The sequence below is a fragment of the Chelonoidis abingdonii genome, chromosome 15, assembly GCF_003597395.2.
Source record: "Chelonoidis abingdonii isolate Lonesome George chromosome 15, CheloAbing_2.0, whole genome shotgun sequence".
NCBI classification, from domain to species: Eukaryota; Metazoa; Chordata; order Testudines; family Testudinidae; genus Chelonoidis; species Chelonoidis abingdonii.
In genome coordinates this window covers 34,628,461-34,649,287 of record NC_133783.1, presented here as the reverse complement: position 1 = coordinate 34,649,287, position 20,827 = coordinate 34,628,461, and the positions used below count along the sequence as shown (strand labels likewise).

The following is a 20,827-nucleotide window of genomic DNA, read 5'->3' as shown; positions in this document are numbered from 1 at the left end:
GACATTTTTTTTTTATTTAGTAAGTACCTGGTGAAACAAATTAAATTTTCTCCAGTGTACAACTATCTGTTATGGAGTTACAGTCTATGGCATTCTGCAGCTTGTAAAGCTTTGAAATCTAGATATGTACATGACTGGATAAGACCCTTAATCATTCTATACATCTGATATCATCTTATATCTTGTCAAGTAGATAAAGATATTCTGAATAGTCTAAGGGGAAACTATTACTAGTGACTAAGTTTAACAGGGTATAGCTAAGGCCCTGATCCTGCAACATTCACTTGCATGAGTAACCCCTTACGTGAGTAGTTCCAGTGACCCAATGGAAACACTCTTATGAGTAAAGGGTTGTATTACATTTCACATCACCACTGAGAAGTGACATTTTATTACTCAGTATTAATAAAGCACTTTCAAAGTTTGCTATCTATGCACACACAATCACACAGAACTAGACTGCACTTCAATAATTCTGTAGAACGTGCAGGATACAGCTGTACTGCCTAGGAGGAGTCCAACCAAGTAATTTCCTAAGCTCTTGTTCCACAAGGTAATAGAGAATACTAACCCCCTACATGCCTGTGCCAACAGAATTGTGCCAGTTGATACATGGGGAAGAAGGTGGTCCCATCCATTCCCCACCCACCACCCAGGTGTGCAGTTCCTGTTTTCTCCCACACCTGTAATGAAGATGGAAGAAAGCCAGGCAAGTGCATTGAGGGGGCATGTAATACTTCTCCTGACACCTCTATGCAGCCACAGAAGGTAGGACTATGATCTAGACCACTCATCTGGCTCAGAAATAGCATTCTGTATTTATATTAAAAATACTGGTGTATTCAAAGTATAAAGTTCTACTTTAATTTTTTAATAAATGTTATAGTGTCATACAAACTGCTAATGTAGATTTGTGAAAGAAATTCTAATAGGGATTGGACAGCCATGGAATTTGGTCCTCTAACATCCAAATTCTAACTATAAGAACAAATTAATAGAGAATTGCTACTATAATATAAAACTACCTTGCATTCTTGGAAAACCCATTCTTGAGGTCCTTCCGTACGTAGTTTTTGAATATACTGAAACATGTGCAAAATTATATCTTCAACATGCACTGAAAAACAAAGATTACACACTTAAAAAATTCCTTTCTGCATCTTAAAAAATAATGTCTTCACCTAAAAATAGACTTAAAAAAATTATGAAAAAAAAAAGTCTTCAACTTTGGTTAATTAGGACTTAATTCAACAAGGTATTGAAGTATGTGCACGGTGAAATGAAATGAGGCATATGTTTAAGTACCTTATTGAACCAAAGCTTTATTTTCTATATAATACTTTGAACAGGTTAATTTTTCTCTGTGCATATAAGCATTATCATTTCAATACAGATTTATATGGTATGGACCATGTAGCATGTACAGTGTAACAGCTTATTATATTTGAGGAGAAATTAATATCAAACATTTCTTTTGTGAAATGGTCTTATTCAATACACTCATTTACAGTTGGTTTCTCACTGCTTGGCAAACAACACGCTTCTCAACTTATTAAGAGGATCAACATCCAGAACACTTTCACGGAGCACAGTCAATGTACATAAATGTATCAGTTTGTAAGTTATTAATATAATTAGACTCTTTGGATAAGAGAATAAAAGCCAGAGTGCATCTTGCTTTTTAATAGAGGAGACTGAAAAACAATTCTTCACTTACAAAGCCCTTCCTCTGTCAGGTCCACGTTAATGATGAAGAACATGAAACCTCTAGCACCCTCTTTCTGTCCTCCAACCAGAGTATTTACCCAGCCTATGAAATTAAGAAGAAAATATATTTCAAAAAAAAGTGTGTTGATTTATGCTGTTTCTCTAAACATTTTTGGTGATAGTAATTTATATATACAAAACATACACTCTGAAGAAAACGTGTGTCAAACAACTTATATGCGGAGTACCTATTTCATAAACAGGTTAAAAGGAGGATTAAATACACACAATATTATCAGAAGCTGAAGAGGATATGTGCATGTAAACTGTAGTCCCTTTGCCAGTTTGGGGCTTCAGAGAAGCAGCTCACAGGAGCTCCCACAGACATGATCCCATTCATGGAGAGATCCAGGCATTTTGCCACAGCTGATGTGGAAGACGTCCGGTGATACTGGCAGTGGCTGATGGCTGCTGGCGTTACCATTGAGTCAAGAAGACAGCATGCTTCTCCCATTGTATTGACCAGGAAGAAAACCAGTACTGTCCACATGCAAATCAACTACCGGACACCCAACAAGAGGACTATTCTGCCCAATACAGGATGTCATGAGTGGATGATTTTGGATTGTCTGACTGGGGTACAAATGGCATTTGCACTGTGTCTATTACTAGATTCCAGTGGGGGTAGAGTTCAAGGAGAAAATTGCCTTCGTTTGTCCACTGGATTCTACCAGTTCAAGCACATGGCCCAAGACATCCCAGGTGCCTCAGCCACATTCCAGGGACTGACGGAGAAGGCAGAGAGAGACTGATGGCAGTCTTGGTATAGCTTGATGACTTGGCCGTATTCAACAGCACCCTAGAGAAGCATGAAATTTGGCTCATGAAAGTCCATGATCAGCTAAAAGAGAGTGGGTTGAAACTATAAATAGTAGAGCTATCAATTAATCGCAGTTAACTCGTGCAATTAACTCAAAAAATTAATCACGATTAATCGCAGCTTTAAATCACACTGCTAACAATAGAATACCAATCGAAATGTATTACATATTTGGATGTTTTTCTACATTTTCATATGTATTGTATTGTGTGTTGTAATTTAAATGAATGTGTATATTATTTTTATTACAAATATTTGCATTGTAAAAATGATAAACTAAAGAAACAGTATTTTTCAATTCATCTCATACAAGTACTGTAGTGCAATCTCTTTGTCATGACAAAGTACAACTTACAAATGTAGATTTTTTTTTTTTTTGGTTACGTAACTGCATTCAAAAACAAATCAATGCAAAACTTCAACGCCTACAAGTCCACTCAGTCCGACTTCTTGTTCAGCCAACTGCTAAGACAAACAAGTTTGTTTACATTTACAGGAGATAATACTGCATGGAAGCATGTCCTCTGGAATGGTGGCCGAAGCATGAGGGGGCATATGAATGTTTAGCATATCTGGCACGTAAATACCTTGCAAAAAGCCTTACATCCTACACACAAATGCCAGTCTGAGTGGGCATGAAGCTGTGCTTTACCAGGAGCATCCAGAAGGGTAACATTGTATAGCCATTTGCTAGCAAAAGACCGGTAGACTCTGAGAAATGGTATGCTGCTCACAAGTTGGAGATCCTTGTGCTCAAGTGAGCAATAATAGAAAAGTTTCATGACTAGTTCTATGGGGTGAAATTTCAAGTCAGAATAGATAGAATTCAAGTCAGAATAGATAACCTGCTGACCTATGCACTCACTACTGCAAAACTGGGTGCAATAGGATAAAGTTGCGTGTCTGTGTTAATAATACATGACTTAAGCCTGAAGTACCATCCTGGAAATATAAACATTGGTGCAGACACTCTGTCATGTGTAGACCACAACAGAATATAAACCCTTAACAGAACTGCCTGAGAAAAGTGACTGGACTGAGGCGTGACTGAGTGTCTAGTTGTTGTATAGACATATCCGAGAGGACAGCCCCTCTCATTACTATTTCTAGTGTAGAAGCAACAGAGCTAGTCTGTATGGACTCTCTCTCTTTGGAAACAGACTAAGAATATTGGGAATACTTTACTTTATTGGGACCACTTCACAAGGTATGCACAAGCTTACCTCACGAAGTATCAACTTGCCAACATATTGTAGGAAGAATATGCCAACGTATTGTGCATTATTGTGCATTACCACAGACCAAGGATGAAATTTTGAAAGTTGCCTCATCAAGAGCTGCTACACCTCGTAAGGGTACCAAAAAAAAGGAACTACCCCTTATCACCCACAGGGAGACCTTCAGAAGGAGAGGTTCAACGGCATGCTGTTAAAACAGGTTGGGTACACAGGACTCTCATCAGAAACACAATCAAAGTCAGTGTCTCATCTTGTATTTACCTATAATTATACACATAATGAAGCCACTGGACACTCACCTTAGCTTCTAATGTTTGGTCAATAAGCTATCTACTGTAAAACTTTGTTTTGGCATTTCTGCTAGTGGACTCCTACTCAGAGTAGTAAAGGTATGTCAGCATGCATGGACTTTACTGTAGAGGCCTAAAAGAGTGTCCTTTTATCACTGCTACCAAAACATCCTTCAATCCTAGATCTGTCCTCTGAGCACCTGAATGTTGGATTTAGCCAGCTATGGTAGGGAAGCAATGTACAGGCTTGTGAAGTAAACATACGCATGAGGAATAGCTTCTGGTTGTATCCCCAACTGGCAAATATTTACATTGGAAGTTGTGGGGTGCCCCTTAAAGATTACTATCTGGCCCACGGCCCTCACTTCAGATGGAGACACATCAGTTCAGTATACTGTTTTCAACAGACTACCCGTCTAAAAGAACAACTTCAAGAGACATACCAACAGGTCACTTCCGCTGCACAACAGAACAATCATAATAACAAAACACTCTGTGGCCTCCAGGCCAGACACCAAGAATTGCATACAAAAGACAGAGTCCTCATCGAAAACCTGCACATTTCTGGGACACACAAAACTGCAGAAAAGTGGAAGTGAAAGATGCCTGGCCTGCCAGTCTATCAACTAGAAAGGATAGAAAGGAATGGGTCCCTCTACTATCCTGCATAGAAGTCATATCCTGACAATAGGATATTTGGTGAAGATACCAGTAAGGACCTCCTCACTTTCATCTATTACCACACAACAGATAACAGATCAACAATGCCCTCATATTATCATGCCTTGCAATTCCCATTGGTACTAAGATGGGTCACAGAGCCCCTTAAAGAGAAAGAATAAGAGGCTACACCACCCTTGAGAATCAAGGATGCCCCAGAAGAGGCACAGAAAAAAACAAACTCCTTCTGAGAAAGCAATATGTATAGTTACCGTAAGGGAAATATCAATGTCTATATTTCTTTGCAGTTGTTTTGGGCATGAACTTGTATTCTGGTGGTAATGGATATCTCAGTGGTATACACTGTAGACATGGATGGTATTCAGTAAAATGGTTTTGCAGTTAATAATCTGGCTAAACTTTAATAAAAATGATGATATGTACAGAAAGTTACCAAACACAGTAAAATGGGATCCAAGAAACAATAGTTTCAGTATTTGAGGTTTTCTTTGTAACTAAACAGAGAAAAAGGAATACCTAAGAAATGCCTTAGAATTAAGATTTAATTTATTTTGATTTCTGATATTTAAGCTTTTAATTTTCAGAGGTCAACCTGAAGTGAAATATTGCTCCGAGGCTTAAAGGCATATTTAATGCACTACTTTTAACAGTTCACTTCCAGTGGGCTTACCTTTAGCTTTGAGTTCTGATAAAAGACTTCCTGGACCTTCATGCCCAATGAGATGACCAAGGTAATGACCAGGGTTTGATTTATAGTATTTCTGAAGGTCCGGTATTGGAAACGTGACATAAAGATTTCTAATGTCCTTAATAGGTACCACTTTGTAAAGTTGCTAGAAGTAAAAATAAAACATTCCATTAATTCTAGTATTTCATCTTTTCAGGAGCATATATTATACCCTCCTATACACACTGTTAACTACACACACACCTATACCATACAAAAAAAAAACAAAAACCCAAAACATTTACTTAAGAGTTAAGGCTACTTATGTACATTTCTTATCAACACAATTGTTAAAAGCTCAGAAACAAATTAACCAACATTTACAATCATAGCAATCTCAACTCACAAGCCTTAGCACCCAAACATATATTTGGAATCTTCATTTCTCAATTTCTCTCAATCACATTCAAATGCACAATTTTAACTATGACCTTAGCTAGATTAAGCTGTATTGTCTATAGACACCTGTAGTAGTAGTTGTAGTAAAGTGTATGATGGTGTTATTTCTACATGAAAAAAGTAGGAAAACAGAGTTAAGGTCTTCAGAGAATGTATACCAGAAAGTCTCACTACTTACCCGAAGATGTTCTTCTTGGAAAGGATGTTCAGGAAATTCTGGTAATGGAACATTTTTGTTCTCTACTTCTGAAAATAGCTTCACTACCAAACCGGTCAGCTCATCCAAGGATTCTAAAAGAGAATAATTAGAAACAGCACAATCACTGTCAGAATATTCCAGCAATCTGGGACTTATATATTTCTTTTAGAAAAATAATAATTATAAGGTTGGACTTAATGCCTCTCCCACCACCACCACCAAGTGGAGAGAGGGAAAATATTCTGAGATTTATTTTTATTACTTATAGATAAGGTTTTGTGCTTTATAAACAAGATTTCAACTGTGGTTAAAATAAATTCCAAACTAAAAAAATCTTTAAGTTGAAGTTAAGACTGCCAAGAACAGTTCAAGAGATGACATATCAACCATATAAACACATACAAACATTAAAAACTATTAACATGTAAAAAGCATAATTAACAAGGAATCCAGTATATTGATGCTCAGCACTGCCCCATGCGCCTTATGCCCTTCCAGAGTGTGAGTTTAATTGCCAAAATTCAAACAGTGAAAAACCAGAAAATACAGAGTTAAAGTGATATTTCCAATACCACCTTAAGTTTGCTCCCTTGGTTCTCTACCCTATGGAGTCCCTCAAGCAGATCACAACATCTTACTCCTCAGCCCCTGCCAAGCAGCAGCAAAACCTCCTGGATCAATGGTGCTTCACAGAGCACAGTAAGAGTCTGCTGGACAGTATAAATAGGAGTGCTGATTTGGAGTTGTCCTGCATGCGGAGAACATGGCAATTTGGATGGTGAGGGGACAGGAACTATTAAATTCCCAGTTCCATTGCCATCCCCACGAGGCAAAGTCTTCAAATGTTTTGGTTTTTTCTTGTAATGTTACCCTTTTTATTTATTAAAACTTTCACATTCTAGAACGGCATGAGCAGCACTGGGCATCTAAAACCTTAACTCCATGGTAAAGCTTTTTGAACGTGAATTTTCCTTGTTTTTCTGATAAAGTGGTTGTGAAGAGGCAGCTTACGGCACTCCTTCCAGCACCTCAGTTACCAGATGGAGATACTGCCACACGGGTAAGGGGAGTCCTAGACTGTGTACTGCTTTCAAGGCTTTCAGTAGATCAGTGCATTTTAGACTGGCCCTTGGTATCAGACACTAGAGGAGTTCAGGGGCCAGAGAGAATACATTTTTGTGTGGATATTGCCCATAGTTTTTAGCTGGATCTACAGATCCAACCTGCATAAACTTAAATCATGGGAGTCAACCAAGGAGGGAGAGTTGAACTTATGGTCACTAACACTGCAGATCAGTACCACTCAGCATAAGCTAGCAGCTGAGTTGTTCGACAGGTTAATCACTCAGCATCTCTCTTACTGAACTTGTTCATGAGGAGCCTGAGCACTGAGCTGAGCATGAGACTAAGCAATTGTCCTGATCTCAGCTCCCCACCCAGTCTCAGTATTATGTGCCTACAGGATGCATTGAACCTACCTATTTTCAGGTCCCCAAATCAGCAACCTGTGTCTGTGGTACACATCAAGCATGCCCATTCTCAGCTCTCCAGTCCTGTTTCACACTACGTATCTGTGACATGCGCAGAGTATATCCTTTCTCAGCTACCCTGTTTTCAGTGCTGCAGGCCTGATTCTAAAGCACTCTAAAAATTAAAGCTCACTTGAGGGAGAGACTTTATCCTGGGAACCCCGCAATACACTGTGTCTAAATTTGCACCTTGTACTCTGACATGGCATAGCTATTTTCAAAGCAATCTGCCTACACGTTGGAGCACTCTGAAAAATAAAAGCAGTATCTCAGAAACCTTTTGATTAGGTGAACCCAAATTTATACCTCAAACTGTATCCCATACTCTCAGCTGGTATATCACATTTCAAGATGACCTGAACATTTCTGAAAGTTTTAGAACACGCTGAAACCGACATGCTGTGTTTCAATTTCTGGTTTGCATCAGCCTTATGCACCCTGAGCACTGAAAGAACCAGGAAGAAATGGCAGTAACTTTTTTAAGATTGCACTGTGAAAATGGTTCACTAGCTGAGATCAGGGGAAGTCCACTCTTGTCATTTTCATGAGAATCCTGCCTACAGATTTTTACCTAACTGCAGGCAAAAAAAAGAAAAGATTGTAAGAATTAGTGAATTTTCAAATGAGGTGTTTCAGGAATATCTTCACCCACTGACCCCAAATTTGTACCATTAATTCTATCTCTGGCCCTGATGTGGTACAGCAATTTAAGACAATCCGTCTATGTGCATTTTAGAGAATACAGTAAGCTCCATTCTCATTCTTAACAATAGAGTCACTAACACACACTGCTCTGTCTGTTACAGCTATCCCCCTATTCCATTTTGTTTCTTACAGCTGTCCCCATACTCCATTTTGTTCTCCTCCTGTGGCCGCCCCTCCCTGGCTGTTAAGTTGTTTACCAAGAGCCATTGCCCTTCTCAAAGGGATGGCCACTTGTGCTAAGTGGGACCACTGCCCTGTTCAAAGGGTTAGTCCTGTTTATCACCTTGCAACCATGGGCTTATGTAGGGTCAGGCCCAAATGTCCAGAGGCTGGCAAGACCTATTGTGTTTTTAAGATCCTGGCATGAGTCATAGGCCTCATAGTGCTTTTGAGTACCATATGCACAACTATGCCCAGCATCTCTGTGCTCACCTGCAGGATTTCCCTGCCTCCTCTCCTCCCTGTATCAAGAGAGCCAATCAAAATACTGGTGGGAAACTGCCTACGTTTGCCTTAAAACCAGACATTTCTGATCAGACCGGGACAGGAAAGGTCCTTGCTTTGCCAACCTGGATCTGATCAGCGAGGGGTCTTTGGGGGGCCCTCTCTCCGCTCTCAGTTTGTTTTGAACGTACCCCATTTTTAAACTCCCCTCCCATGAAGAACGAATTGCTGCCTGAGAGATCTCCTGATTATCGGACCGTACCTACCTTCTGATGTTCTTGCTGCTTCTGCCATATCGCTGCTACCTTGGGGCTGGTAAGAATCCTCTGTGATTTTCGAGACTTATTTTATTATTTTAGCTGCTCGGCTCTGTCTCCCCGCACACTCAAGCTAAACTTTCTGTGTCTTAAAACCTCTTCCTAAACCTCGCGGCACTTTCCGCTAAAATAAGTTTGTGCCGTGCTAAGCTCTGATCCTGTGGGCTTTGCCTGTGGACTTCTGCTTTCAGCTGTATCACTTGCTTGTCGATCACATCCGCTGCTTCCTTGGAGCTGGATCCTGGCGTGCCAGCTTAGCAGCCCCTCCTCCCCATCTGGGCTAAGGTAGCGAGCCTAGTGAGTCAGTTCTTAGTCTAGATTAAGTTGTCTAATTTCATTTTCATAGCTTGTGTTGAGTTAGTTTAAGAGAATGTTGTAAATTGTGCTCTTGTAGTTAGTTAAAAAATTGGTGCCATATGTTTTCTCATGTTACTTGCTATTGGTTGCAGTCTTGGTTAAGTAGATCATAGATAATGATTTTTGCTGTGTCTGTATGAATTGTGGTTAAGCGTCTGTCTTTCCCGCTGCCCCGCCACTCCTCAGGCTCCCCAGTCACTGTTAAAACTTGCAGCTGTCTGCGCTCTAGTCTCCCTGAGTTTAAACCATCTTCTGCGCTACTGCATCAACATGCTCTCCTCTCCTCAATCCCCAACAACCTCATTCCCGTACCATGCCTATTCTCTCTCTTCTCTTTTAATCCCTGTCCACCACGTGTTCACCCACTCCTACTGCCCAACACTCAATTGTTATTACTGAAAAGTCTAGCATAATAAACCCCATTGGTTAGCCTCTTTTTTTGCAACACACCATCACATTTTACATTTATACACTGTGACAGCACTTTTTACCTAGAGTTGTTGGATATTATAGACACTTTTTTCCCCATTAATGATTTACGTGTGGTATTTGCGCTGTAACACACCCTTTACATAAGAAATTGCTAGCTACCTGTTACATTTATATTTCAGTGTTAATTGGTTACCAACTGTATTGCACCCCACTATTGAAACCCCCTATACTATTTACTAAAAGAAACCCCTCCCCAATTGTCTACCTTAAAAAACCCCATACCCCTCACTATTGAATTTTCTCTGTTTTTGCATTTTCTTAATAAAGTTTATTTTACACCCCACTAGTGCACTAGTTGTCCCCCAAGATCCCCTACCTGCTGGCAGGGTCACGCTCCATAATAGAAAGCCTAAATTAAGGTTATATACGTACGGTGACACAAACCTTAACATTTAATTCATGTACACAGACTATTAAAAACACACTCACAATAACCAGCACCCAAACAACTATAACTTTGTCACTACTTTTGTGTTAATATTTTAGGGTCCAATCCAGCTTCTTGAGTAATAAGACTTGGCTGCAATCTTACATAATTTTATAACATAAATTTAGATATTTAAATATATGTTTATATTTGTCCTGCAGCATTAAACTTAAAGGTTCATTATGACATGAATACTTCCTTTTTTAATGCAATGGATATTTTTATCATCAGGTATAAAATTTATGTTAAGTCTATGTTCATAAAAGAGTCTTATCTCTAATGATATTCACCTAATTGAGGTGGAATTAATGGACTTACTAATCAAGATACAAAGAAGAATGAGGAAACCAATACAAGGCGGGACTTAAAGCAGCAGGCTACAAGTTTATTAAACACATGGATGTGGTGATGGGGAGTGGTGATATTAACGAGGTCCACTGCAAGGTTAACTGCCCTTTAGCCATACAACCACATAGAGTGAGGATCAGCCCCCTTGCCTAGGTCGTCCCTTACTAAGACAGCATTCAACCCAGCTATGGAATCTACTCACAAAGGGGAGAGAGAATACAGAAAAGGGGTGCCTCAGTCTGCAAAAGAATCAAGATCTCCTTGTACCGAACAGAACAATGGGGACGTGCCGGCCACCTCCTTGGTCCTATGCTTGGGTTTACCTAGGTGTTGGTCCCCTAAAGCCTTTTATCACACCGGACACCAGCCCTCATTTATTACCTTCATTAATTTCTCTCTTTTGTTCTATTTTAAATTCCTATCTAATATTCTTTTTAACCTTAAAACCCAGGCTTCCAGGATGCTCCGAGGAAGCATGAAAGCTTATCAGATGCCATGCCAATTTTGCCTAGCAGAAAAAAAGATTCCATCTTGACCTCAAAAAAGATGATTTAGTCACATGCAAAGCAAGCCCAAAAACAGCTCTGATAGGTACAATAGTACTGTTAAAGGTAACCTGCAAAAAAATAAAAAATAAAAATATTAAGGGCTTTAATTATTTATTGTTATGCTTTGCTTTTGTATAAAAAGAGTTTTTTCCACTCCCACTCCAAAAATGTTTTTTTCCTTATACTTGTTTTAACACAGAAATATCAAGTCTGGTTTTCCTAGGCCTACTCTACATTACAGTTTGGTTGACATAAGACAGCTTACGTTGATCTAATTCTGTAAGCATCTACACTAAAATGTAGCTCCCACCAATCTAAGTCTCCCATTTCATCGACTTAACTCCACCTCCACGAGAGGAGTAGCACTTAAGTCAATGTAGTCAGAGTGACACAGTGTCCATGTAGACACTGTGTTACTTAAATGAACTGTTGACTTCAGTCCTGCGTGGGATTCACAGCTGGAGCCCGCCCTGTGCTAGAGCTGATAGCTTGGGCTGTCAGCCCCCCGGGGGGGCTCCAGTTGTGAGCCTCAGAGGAGGGGGGCCCAGAATGCCCCACTCAGTTAAGTCAGTGGTAGCACTCCTGGTGACAACACGCATCACTGACAGGAGCATACTGTGAACATGAAACATCACTTTAATTACTGCGGTGACTGTACATCGACTTAAGTCAACTTAATTTTGTAGAGTAGATATAACCATGGAGAACCTCCTCGGAGGCTTAGAATATGTGTATTTTGGAGTTCTCACATCTTTACTGAAAAAGTAAGCATATTGAGTCTTTAACAAAGACATTTAATAGCTAACATGTTAATTAGTCATTGAAATTAAACAAGTATCAACAAAGAGTTTTAAAATAGTGATTAAAAAAAATCAGTTGCCCTCTCAGAGACTCTACTTTCAAGCTTTTGCAATCTTTCTAGTTCTCCACTGATCAGAGTTTTTTTTTCAGGACAAACAAGTACTGAATTTCCAATCTCAAAAATAACAATGAATGAATGAATGAAAGAATAAATAAATAAATAAAATAGTTCTTAAACACCTCCACCCTCCTTCCTGTTAGGACATCTAAAGCAGTGGTTCTCAAACTATGGGTCAGAACCTGTTTTAATGGGGTCGCCAGGGCTGGAGTTTAGATTTGCTGGAACCCAAGACCAAAGTCAAGCCCTGCTGCCTGGGCCCAAAGCCAAAGCCAAGCCCGATTTGCACTGCTTCATCCCTGGGGAATGGGGCTCAGATTTTGGCTTCAGCCCTGGGCAGCAGGGCTCAGGGTTACAGGCACCCCACCCGGGGCTGAAGTCCTTGAGCTTGGTCCCTCCCCACCCCCAACCTGGAATGGCGGGGCTTGGGCCCCCGCACCCAGGGCAGCGGGGCTCTGGCAGGCTCAGGCTTTGGTCCCCCTTCCTAGGGTCATGTAGTAATTTTTGTTGTCAGGAGGGGGTCATGGTGCAATGAAGTTGGAGAATCCCTGAGCTAAAGGAAACAAGAAAGAGCCTTAAACAAACACACACACCAACAGTTTGCAGATCAAATTAAGGCTGTGGAAAAAAGATGTTCACAGTTCTTTAATCAACATGTAATGTTACAAACCACATGTGCAGCAATACTAAAGCAGGATAGCATGAGTTAGGCATGTGAGGCCTGATCCAGCAGTTCATACTTGCACAAAACTCTCACTAAGTAATACATAATAATAATAATACCACCTAGCTCTTATACAGTGCTTTTCATCAGAAAATTGTCAAGTGCTTTAAATGGAGGTCAGTATTTTAGAGATGGGGAAACCAAGGCACAGAAAGGTGAAGTGACTTGCCCCATGTCATCCAGCAGAACAGTGGAGGGGGGGTAATAGAACACAGGCAATTCAGTGGGCCTATAGTCATAATCCCACAAACATAGTTAGTCCATTAATTATGTAACTTGAATTTCATATTAAAAGATAGAAAGAGGCGAGTACCACAGAGGTTGATGATAAAAAAAGCAGATGATGGCAAAAAGACAACTAAGGGGGGATGTGATAGAGGTCTATAAAATCATGACTGGTGTGGAGAAAGTAAATAAAGAAGTGTTATTTATTCCTTCTCAGACCACAAGAACTAGGGGTCACCAAATGAAATTAATAGGCAGCAGGTTTAAAATCAAACAAAAGGAAGTATTTCTTCACATAACTCACAGTCAACCTGTGGAAAGAGGATGTTGTGAAGGCCAAGACTAACAGGGTTCAGAAAAGAACTAGGTAAGTGCAGGGAGGATGGGTTCATCAATGGCTATTAGCCAGGATGGGCAGAGATGGAAACCATGTTCTTAAGTGTCCCTTGCCTCTGTTTGCCAGAAGCTGGGAATGGGTGACAGGGGATGGATCACTTGATGATTACCTGTTCTGTTCATTCCCTCTGAAGCATCTGGCATTGTCCACTGTTAGAAGACAAGATACTGGGCTATATGGTCCATTGGTCTGACCCAGTATGGCCATTCTTATCTTCTTATGATAGCATATACTCTTAGTAGCCCTGATTTAGGAATGTTCTTAAACATGCAAGTAGTCCCAATGAAGTAAGTGGGACTACTCATATATGTTTAAGATAAGGTACTCAAGCACATGCATTAACTGGGATGTACAAGTCATCATACGGTATGTTTATGTTCCATGCAATGTTCAATGTCATTGCTGTAGCAATTTTTTATTTTTTCTCAAAAGCAGTATTTTCTAAAAGTAATTTGACAGTTCATCCTGCTGTTCTTCTTTAACTCTTCTTTAAAGCATGAGTATTATCAAATTATGTTACTTAAGAGAGAGACAATTTAGCAAAATCTATCAAATTCCATTATTTTAAAAATTAATAATTTATTTCACATATTTGGAAGTTTGAAATTGAAATATCTGCTTATTGAATTTTGCCTGATCATGTATGCACCCCCTGTTATATTATTGTATATTATATTATTGTGGCTCATGAATGCTGGTCTCCCAGTATATTTAAAAGTTTTTCAACACGTTGTTATTAAGTTTCTTGAAACCCTCACAAAAAATATGGTCCTGATTCTAGGTGGTGTTGAGCATCTGCAACTTTAACTGACTTAATTTAGAATTTGAGTGCACAGCAGCTCTGAAATAAAGGCTTCTAATCTAATTTCTATAAAACAAATATCTAGATTAAACTTTGGCTCTTCTATCTTTGCTTATAGGTCATTGTGGAATTACATAAATATGCATCAGAGAAAAATCTCAAATTATGCAAAGTATTTTCAGGCTAGATCTGCTAAACTGCTTGTGGTAAATTTCTAAAACCTCTCTTATCTGAGGCACAAGTACTCCTTTATCATGGAGCATTCCATAGCAAGTTTTAGAACTGGGGGAAAAAAATCAAAAAAAATTCTGCACAGATTTACACACACTGAACTGTGCAGGCAATGAGTATCCTCACTGACTTCATTGGGACTGTTCACAGTGCTTAAAATTAAGCACATATTTACAGGATTGGGACCCCAGCCTCCTTTGTTTAAAAGCCTGGAGAAAAAAGTCTTAGCTGATTTAAGTATGTCTTATTTTCTTCTATAAGAATTCAAATAATAAATGTAAAAATCATACTCAGCTAACCAAGAAACTACCATTAAAAGTTTGGCACTCACCCCGTCCTAGGACACAAATAGCCATTAAATTTGATGAATAATAAGTAGAATGGAACTTCAACAGCTCTTGTCTTACATCTATTCCTTCCTTAGTTGGTCTAGTTTCCAAAGTGAATTTGTTCCCTGTGATACAAGAAAAGACTCATGAAGATATTTAGTGCCAGACATACACACACGTTATATGCATATACACACTGAAAAACCCTGTCTGATTACCCTGTGTTCTAGGTGCATGCACAAACATTTTTTTTTTTTTTAAATAAAAGTACATACCAAAAAAATCAGACTGGATTAATATCGGCTAATCTCATCAGGACCAATCAACCCTTCCATCCTCAACCCACTCCTTTCTTAAAAGGCTGGGAAAATAGATAACTTTGCAGTAAAACTTACAGGTCAAACAGACTCTTTCAGATAAAGGAAAATTCTCTTTTAAATAGTCACTGCTATTGATTTTTGAAGGCGTCACATTAATGTACTGACGGAAACTTTTACTGTAAGAAAATATTTAGGTTTGTAGTTAAAGCAGCAGTCTTGTCGGGTGCAAGAGTAGTGAGGGAACACTAGAAAAACATCAGATTTTGCGAAAAGCAAGCTGATCAGAGCTGGATTCTAGTCCATTCCACTTCAGTTGGTAATCTTTTGTTGTGTTCATGTGGCTGTAAAAGAAACATTCTAGAGCTTTGATAGGCTACCAACTCGAAGACTATTTTTACATTACAGCCAAACAAAGAATTCAGAAAACAGGAGCACTCAATAAGAAGGTAGGAGTGTAGAAGCAATAGGGTGGAGGGAGATAATAACACAGGATATGCAACAGCAAGAAGGATAAACATGCTATTAAACAAATCTCCAACACAGGTAGCCATTAACATACATCACCAAGGCAACAAGTAAACACCAGGCATAGTATAAACTTGCACCAGAAGTTGCAGGTACATAGTTTCAAGACTTCAGCCAACTAAGAACCACAGGTATCAAGTACACAAAGTCTTCATGAAATGATTTATTACTTTTATTTTAAAACTTATATTTGAAATTGAAGTAAAAAGAGCATACGAGCACATAAATACAGTTCTTCAACAGTACTTGTTTTTAAAATGTTGGTTGTTTCCTTTTCCTGATCTCCCTCTACCTCTGCTAAGCAGACAGACCACAGATGTTAGGAACTTACTGGCCTTTACAGAGCTCAGCCTGACGCCAGAATGTAAAAGTACATGTTCCAAAGACTCACCTAAATGTTTAAGTCTATCATTTCCATCCCACAGAAATGGACAATGGATTGGCAAAAACAGGGTAAGGTACCAGAAGATTATTTTATAAAAATTGTGCTGCTAGCATATATACAAGTGCCAGAAAGTGTCTGAAGTATGTGGGTGGGCAGGCAGAGCACCAGACAGTGCTTGATGTCTGGGAGAGGTGGTTCCGGGAAGACTGCTGGAAGGTATGTGGAGTCAGGGGAGGGAGTTGAATCGCTGACAGATATCTGGGGCTGCTGGATTAGGTGGGCAATGAGTCTATGGGGGTTACTGGAGACTAAACGGTGATACTAGGAGGAAAGCTGGTGGGCTGACTGTCTATCCAGCATGAGAAGCAGCACAAGGAGTCTCTGCTTGGCTGATGGCAGAATAGGTTCCACAATGACCCATGGTGGCCTGAAGTAGGAATTACAGCCATTCCTGCAGCCCAGCAGAACGCATAACATCTCAGCTGCAGACAGGACTGTCACATGTGTGCATCGTGCAAAGTGTAAGACAGGGGACAGCAACCTTTCAGAAGTGGTGTGCCGAGTCTTCATTTATTCACTCTAATTCAAGGTTTCGCATGCTGGTCATACATTTTAATGTTTTTTAGAAGGTCTCTCTCTACAAGTCTATATATTATACAACTAAACTTGTATTGTAAAATAAACAAGGTTTTCAAAATGTTTAAGAAGCTTCATTTAAAATTAAATTAAAATGTTGATCTTCTGCCACCGACCCACTCAGCCTGCTGCTGGTCTGGGATTCTGTTCACATAGGCTGGCAGTGGGCTGAGTGGGGCCTGCGGCTGGGACCCCAGCTGGGAAGGGTCTGGCAGCCAGAACCCCAGACCAGCAGCGGGCTGTGTGGGGCTGGTGGCCGGGACCCCAGACCAGCAGTGGGCTGAGCAGCTCAGCTCACTGCCACTCAGGGGTTCCATCCTCTGGCTCCTGCCAGCCGGGATCCCGGCTGCCGGACCCGCTCAGCCCAGTGCTAGTCTGGGGTCCCGGCCCTGCTCACATACAGTGGGGACCTACCTTCTCCCTGGTTCTGGCCCATTCTCGTCCTCTCTCTGCACTGAGCTGAGAGTTGGAGTGGACCGAGCACAGGGCTGGGGGTGAAGGGTCTTGCCAGGAGCTAGAATGAAGGAGGGGGCTCAGAGTTGGGGCAGGAGGTTTGAGTGTGGGACACTTACCCGGGCAGCTCCCATGTGGTGTGAGGGGTGCAGGTGGGAATGTGAGTGAGGGTGCAGGGGCTCCCATTTGGTGCTTGGATGGGGATGGGGATGTGCAGGGTGCATGGGATGTGGGGGGTGCAAGAGTCAGGGCAGAGGGCTGGGGGCATGGGAGGGGGGTGCAGGTGTGTCAGGGTAGGGGGGCTGGGTATGTGTGGGGGTGCCAGTCAGGACTGGGGTCATGGGGGAGGCTGAAGGAGTCAGAGGGCTGGGTGGTACAGGGCTCAGGGCAGGAGCCTAGGGATGTGTGGGAGTGCAGGGCTCAGGGCAGAGGAGTGGGTGCGTGTGGAGGTCAGGGCAGAGGGCTGGGTGACTGCCCCCCCCACCCCGCTCCTTGTTCTGACTACCCCCTCCTGGGACCCCAACCCCTATCTAAACCTCCCTGCCCCTTATCCCCTGACTGCCCCCTTAGGATCCTACCCCCTACCTGTCCCCTGACTGCCCCAACCCTTATCCACACCCCTGTACCCAGACAGACCCCCTGGACCCCCACGCCCATCTAACCGCTCTCTGCCCCCTGACAGGATCCCCAGAACTCTGGACCCATACAACCCCCGCCCCCTGCTCCTTGCCTGCCCCAACCCCTCTCCACACCCCTACCTCCTGACAGTCCCCCCAGAATTCGACTCATCCAACCCCCGCAGCTCCTTGTCCCCTGACCACCCCCTCCGGAGACCCCCACACACCCTAACTGCTCCCCTAGGACCCTCCTTGCTCCCTGCCCCCGACTGCCATGACCCCTATCCACCCCCCAAACAGACCCCAGGACTCCCATGCCCCATCCAACCCCACTGCTCCCTGACTGCCCCCTCCAGAGACCCCCGCCCCTAACCACCCCTCATCCAATCCACCCTGCTCCCTGTCCCTTGACTGCCCCCACTGCCCCCAGCCCCGGAGCCGGCCCCCTTACCATGAGGCTCCTCACTCATCCGGAGCCCGGCCGCTGCCACTCCTGCGTGCGCAGCTCCGCCCCACCCCTCAGAGCACTGTGCGTGCAGCAGCAGGGCTCCAGATGAACGGGGAATGTCTTTCCGTCCCCACAGAACCAAATGCTGCCCCATGGGAGTGCCTAGCCCCAGCCCCAGCCCCAGCCCCAGCCCCAGCCGCAGCCCGCTGCCCGCTGCCCGCGCGGCAGCATAACTCTAGGGGAAGGCGGGGGAGGGGGCAGTGGTTTGCTGCACTCGGGCTGGCACTCCAGCCCGGGGCCACGGACCCCGCAGCTTGCCGTGTCAGCAGGATTCTTAATGGCACGTGGTGTCCCAGCAGGCAGCCGCGTGCCATTAAAAATTGGCTCACGTGCCATAGATTGCCGACCACTGGTGTAAGACATTTGGCAACCCTCTGTGTAATTAAAAAAAAATAAACCACAAATTAAGGCTTTGGTTCTTCAACTAGGATCTAAAAAAGGTCCTCTTTAAAATACCTGATTACAGAATTGGGGCCTAAAATAACACTATACATATTGAGAATTATCAGCTAAGTATTATTACTATTGAATTTGAATACATTTCAGGCACCCTATCTAGAAAAACATCTGTAATCCTGACCAGCCATAAATTCCCACAGCTAGCTATGGACATGACAGTGGCATAAGGCAGAAATATTTCAACAGAAACTCTTCTAACATGCAGAAAATGTCTTCTGAAACTTTCCTGGATACCTCTTGGGAGCAGCACAGGGATTTAAGATTATTCTGTCCCACTCCATCAGCACAGTGCTGATTCATGACCACCAAACCCTGGCTCGCTGAGATTACAGAAGCTGTTTCTTCCTTATTAGAAATTAATCCACAGACACTGGATTTTCTCCCATGGATCATCAGATAGGTAACCTGCAACACTTTCCTTAGATTTTTTCTCTATGCATTTTTTAAAAAGTTTCCTACTTCAGAGGGTCCTTCCTTACTAGGAGAAAGTCAACATGTCCTCATCTAAATGATCTTACCACTTTAGGACACTACAGCCAATTAGTCAGACATTGCAGCTATTTATCAGCCGGAGAACCCTTCTGAAAGCCTTACATCCAAATGTTAAATATTAACTGAGAATCCAAGGACATCATCATCAATTGTAATAATGTTCTTTCTGCTCTCTTTAGCTGTTAAAGGGCACCTAAGGAGCAACAAACCCTGTAAAAGCCATTTAGCCACCTGATCAGTGTATTTATCCAAAGCCTCACTTTTCTTAGCCATCTATCGCTGTTGCCCACTGTGATTTATGCTTTGCATTTTGTCTTGATGCTCACATCCAATAATTGCGCCAGTGCTTTCCTGATTTACTTAACCTGATTTACTACAAACCTCAGTTTGTCCTCCCAATGCAACAGTTGTTAGCAAAATGCTATTTGGCTGCTGGCAATTTAAATACTCTTCATCCACTTTCTCTCTCTTTCACAATGATTTACAGTCCCAACTTGGGAGACTCACTTCCAGTCATAAAAGAATCGTCTACTGCTGAAATCATCATCATAAAAGTTGTCTCATCACCAAACACCTAGTCTTGTATCAGTTTGTTCCATGTTTTTGTCCAGTTCTTTTTTTAATCTATTGTGTGAAAGATGTAATGAATCCTCACAACAAACATGTATGGAGGGAAAAAGGAAATTGTTCTCAGTCCTATCTTCACCAGTTTTACATAAACAGTCTCAGCATGGATTTTATGCAGAACTTTAATGGGGCATTTTTGCGCCTGGGGAGAGCAAGCATATTTGCATCCTCTACCATTTTTTTCCATCTTCTTCCACCCCATTCTTCCACCCCTGCGGCTGCCGCACTTGCCTCACCCTGGTTACAGCTCTGATCTTATGTCAGCTCTAATAGATGGGTGATTCTATTCTAACAAACCTGTTCCAAATTTACTGAAGGGATGATTGGGACTTCCAGTAGCTTTCTCCAACTGAAACAATCGCCAGGCATCATTCATTAAATTCTTTTCATGCTCGGAATCAACAGCATTCACCTCCCTTTCCTTGCAGCTCTCATCAAACAAAGGGCATAGGAAAAACTGGGCAAACCTAAAAGAAAATTTTACAAATTTACACAACTAAAATGTAAATCTTTTCCAAGACAGGATTATTGCACATAAAAAATAAAACAACAAAAACCAGCCCCCAAACCATGAAGTCTGAAAACTCATGTTTTAATTTGTTGTTAATTAAGAGTGTAAGACTAGAACCTCAGAACTCCTGAAACCAGTCCTGGATTTGCCACAGACTCGCTGTGTGGTTTTAGTCAAATCACTTAATCTCCTCCTCCTCAGTTTCTCCAGCTGTAAAATATCAGTAATGACTTACTTACCATAGAAGAGTGTTGTGAGAATCCAACACTCTTGTTAATACAGTGCAGTGACATGGAGGATGTCAAATGTTTATTTTTTAATATTTATTGAAGGTTATATAAATGTTATACAGACTTATGCAAACCTAAGTAAAACCAAA

General features: G+C 41.6%; 1 protein-coding gene across 2 annotated transcripts in view; it reads right to left on the bottom strand.

Moving 5' to 3' along the window:
• IDE (insulin degrading enzyme) overlaps nucleotides 1–20,827 on the bottom strand; it is a 117,401-nt gene that overhangs the window by 75,603 nt on the left and 20,971 nt on the right. For both annotated transcript variants that reach the window (XM_075072701.1, XM_075072702.1), the window contains exons 4-9: nucleotides 20,235–20,404; nucleotides 14,918–15,040; nucleotides 6,101–6,213; nucleotides 5,467–5,629; nucleotides 1,718–1,810; nucleotides 1,026–1,117 (exon numbers count right to left, since the gene is read on the bottom strand). In XM_075072701.1, the coding sequence (XP_074928802.1) occupies nucleotides 1,026–1,117; nucleotides 1,718–1,810; nucleotides 5,467–5,629; nucleotides 6,101–6,213; nucleotides 14,918–15,040; nucleotides 20,235–20,404 (754 nt within the window). The remainder of the gene's footprint in view (nucleotides 1–1,025; nucleotides 1,118–1,717; nucleotides 1,811–5,466; nucleotides 5,630–6,100; nucleotides 6,214–14,917; nucleotides 15,041–20,234; nucleotides 20,405–20,827) is intronic.